This window comes from Apis mellifera, linkage group LG5 (genome assembly GCF_003254395.2).
Source record: "Apis mellifera strain DH4 linkage group LG5, Amel_HAv3.1, whole genome shotgun sequence".
NCBI classification, from domain to species: Eukaryota; Metazoa; Arthropoda; class Insecta; order Hymenoptera; family Apidae; genus Apis; species Apis mellifera.
The window spans coordinates 13,068,122-13,071,422 of record NC_037642.1 but is presented as its reverse complement, the minus strand read 5'-3'; the positions used below and the strand labels follow the sequence as shown (position 1 = coordinate 13,071,422).

The 3,301-nt window shown below is 26.2% G+C and overlaps 1 protein-coding gene across 1 annotated transcript; it reads right to left on the bottom strand.

The window, feature by feature from the left end:
- On the bottom strand, positions 1 to 1,777 carry LOC413588 (bystin). Its single transcript, XM_397030.5, has 3 exons — positions 1,539 to 1,777; positions 363 to 1,291; positions 1 to 290 (listed from the first exon to the last, which is right to left on the bottom strand). The coding sequence occupies exons 1-3, from the start codon at positions 1,680 to 1,682 to the stop codon at positions 62 to 64; spliced, it is 1,302 nt and encodes a 433-aa protein (XP_397030.3). The 5' UTR covers positions 1,683 to 1,777; the 3' UTR covers positions 1 to 61.
- Positions 1,778 to 3,301: the final 1,524 nt, after the last annotated feature.

Below are 3,301 nucleotides of genomic sequence, written 5' to 3'. Positions count from 1 at the left end.
TATGTATTAAAAAAGATATATATTTTTATGAAAAATTTTAAATGAAAAATTTAATCAATATCTAATGAATCATAGGTTCTAGTTTAGGTTCTGTCATTTCTAAATCTCTGCATTTTGCATGTTGTAATTCTCTTCTCACTTCAGATGTGATTGTATGATGAGATTGTTTTCTTAATAATATTAACAAAGCCTCTTTTTGCTCTGAACTAATATCACTCTTATAACGTTGTACAAAAGTTAATAATGCTTGATGCCATAAAACTGGCAATTCTCTAGGATCTCTTTCAAATCTAAAAATGAATATTATTAAATTAAATATGATAAAATAATTAAAATTGTATGATTAAAATTTAACTTTTTACCTAAGAAAATGAAATACCACTGCATCAATAACTCTATATGGAAGAGCATACTTTTTATCTAAAAATATTCTGAGAAAGATACTATTAGCTCCAGTATAATCCATTTCTGCAATTTTTAATATTGCTGCTGAAGAATGCAAAATTGGTATTGAATTTTTAGCAATTACAGATCCAATAATAACAGCTTCTCTTAATGTACATGTTCCAGATTCTAAAAGTGGAAGTAAAATTCCTTTCATAAAGCCAGCAGGTTTAAATAATGCTTTTCGTAAAGCTTGATATAAGTGAAAATTTAATCTTTTATATTCTGCTAAATCATCTCTAATTCGTGGTAATAATATTAAATTATAAAATCTTTGGGCCATTTTTTCTTTAAGATTGGAGGCAAATATTCGAGTAGCCTGATACATTGCTGCAGCCGACCATCTTGGTGGGTCTGTAATATACAATATTTGTTCCCAATTTCTTAAACTAGGAACAATTTTAAATGCTTTAGGTAATTTTCCACTACGATATTTTGATAATACATCTCTAACACCTTCGTACATTGATTTAACTCTTGGATCTAAATCTTGCATTTGAAAAGAGCCAACATCTGAAAATTGAGTTTCAATTTCCGTTTTCTTTTCTGTTAATTTTTCTAATATAATATCAGCTAATGTTTTCATAGGTGTAGGATCCTTAGACATGAACATTTGGATAGCTCGCTCATCTTCTTCATTTATTTCGATATTTTCATAATATTGTGTAATATCTTGTTCATCTTCACTTGATTGTTCTTCTACATCACTAAATTCAGTACTATTATTAAGTTTTATAATTGGTTTTTTTATAGATTTTGATTGTCCGATTCCATTTTCCTCTTCAATTTCCATTTGTTGTTGTCTGGCTTGAGATAAAATTCGTTTTGTAAGAACAGGATCCACAAACTATGATTTGAGAATAAAATAATTCATTAAAAGTCAATGCTTAAATTAATATTAATTATTTTTATATTACATAAAGTATTATTATACTTTAATATATGCATATGAATTTAATTTTAAAAACATTAAATTCTATATTATAATAAATTATAAAATAAATATAAAATTTTATTTTAAAAATAATGTACATAATAAAACAAACATTAAAATTTTTAAATATTTTGTGAAATAAAAATATAATGAATATAACCTTATCGTCATCTTCATTACGAATTTTAATTTTCTGTCTTTTTTTCGATTTTATATTTTTTTCTTCTTCTATTTGATCACCTAAAGCTATTTTTGGTTGCTTAATTTCACTTTTTGACACTTTTATTTTCTTTGCTTTACCCATTTTATTATTTTAAGATATCTTATACAATTTGAAGAAAATATAAAGTAGAGACAACATGTGCTTATATCATATTACGGTATATATCTAACTTAACCTAACTTTTTTTTTTCTACAAGTACGTATAAATCTACCTTGCAACTTTTTTTTTTTCATTTTTTTCTATAAGATCAATGAAAAATTCAATAATAATTCTGAATTTACATTTTGATATATCTCATCAAATTATTATAAATTACTACTTTCAAATTCCTATCCTTTCCCGCGAAAAGATTCATGAAATATTTTTGACAATTTGACAATTCTCATAATAAATCATGATAAATAAAAATCACATTCATAATATTATATACGAAAATAAATCACAATCTTTATATGTTTATATTAACTTTTCATTTTTTATTATACGATTAAACATAATTATAAAGTTTTAAATTCATACTTCATATTCAATATTTTGACATTACATAAAAATCAACAATTATTGTTTCTATACATGTTATTTTTTACTAAATTTTTCATAAATCAAATGCAACAAATTTTTGATGTCAAAAAAAAATCAAAATAATACTACTAAATATAATTAAGCTTCCTATTAAATAAAACAATTGTTACTTTAATACAAAATTTATAAAGACATTTATAAAAATTGATAAAATATTTTATAAACAATAAATTGAAGATTGAAAACTTCGTTTTATTAAAATTGATTTAATTTTCGACTAAAAACGAAAAAAATGCAAATATATTTATCTTTCGGAAAATTAAGTATAAAAACATACTTAAGAATTTGGAAGGGAATGATAACATGAAAATGAAACATACAAAACAATATACATATTCAACAAGTTTATTCTTCACATTCTTTTTATTCATACAAAAAATTAACAATATAATACTTGCAGCCATTAGCAAATTTGTTTTACGAACATATAAAGTAATACAAATTTCCCAAGTCACACCACGAGGAGGTTGCTGCAAATGGTGACTCGCCCTAACTCCACGGGGCCCATCCACCCTTCCTTTGCAAATTTTAAACTGCGGTAGACATCATCGCAGTACATCAACCGTTCATTCCAATTGGAACAGACGGAAGAGAAAAAAATGGACCTACCCGAAAAAGAGCTAGACGTGCTAATCATCGCCTATGGTCTTTTGAAGCTAAAACACCCTTCACCAATCCCTAGCTAAACTTATAAACTAAGCTAAGCCCTAGCTAAATTAGATTTCTGATAGGCAGGATTTATAAACCGTACAATCGTTTGATTTATATGTTATTAGATGGCATACTTCTTAATAAAAGAAGGGCCTGTGAAAAACGGAACGGTATTAGCTAAAAGAAAACAACACAATCCTATAATCCTAAAACATGCTCATTTGGTAACATTGCATGTCTCGTCCAATACGTCGTCACGAGGATAAATGGAATTCCTCTACTCCCGTCATCACGATCATAGAGGAAGGTATAATGAAATAGAATATAAACATTTAAGTTACTATTCTATTTATGTATTGCGAATATTGCAGATAAAACAAAGCTTCGAAACTGCGTTTCTTTGCGATGCAGAGAAACTATGTTTCTTTTGCTTCCGTTCACATCTACAGTCGCAAAAGAATCCTGA

Coding starts and splice junctions, on each gene's coding strand:
- LOC413588 (XM_397030.5), bottom strand. CDS start 1,682: ATGGGTAAAGCAAAGAAAATAAAAGTGTCAAAAAGTGAAATTAAGCAA. Junction 1,292..1,538: donor GTAATGAAGATGACGATAAG/GTTATATTCATT, acceptor CTCAAATCATAG/TTTGTGGATCCTGTTCTTAC. Junction 291..362: donor GTGGTATTTCATTTTCTTAG/GTAAAAAGTTAA, acceptor ATTCATTTTTAG/ATTTGAAAGAGATCCTAGAG.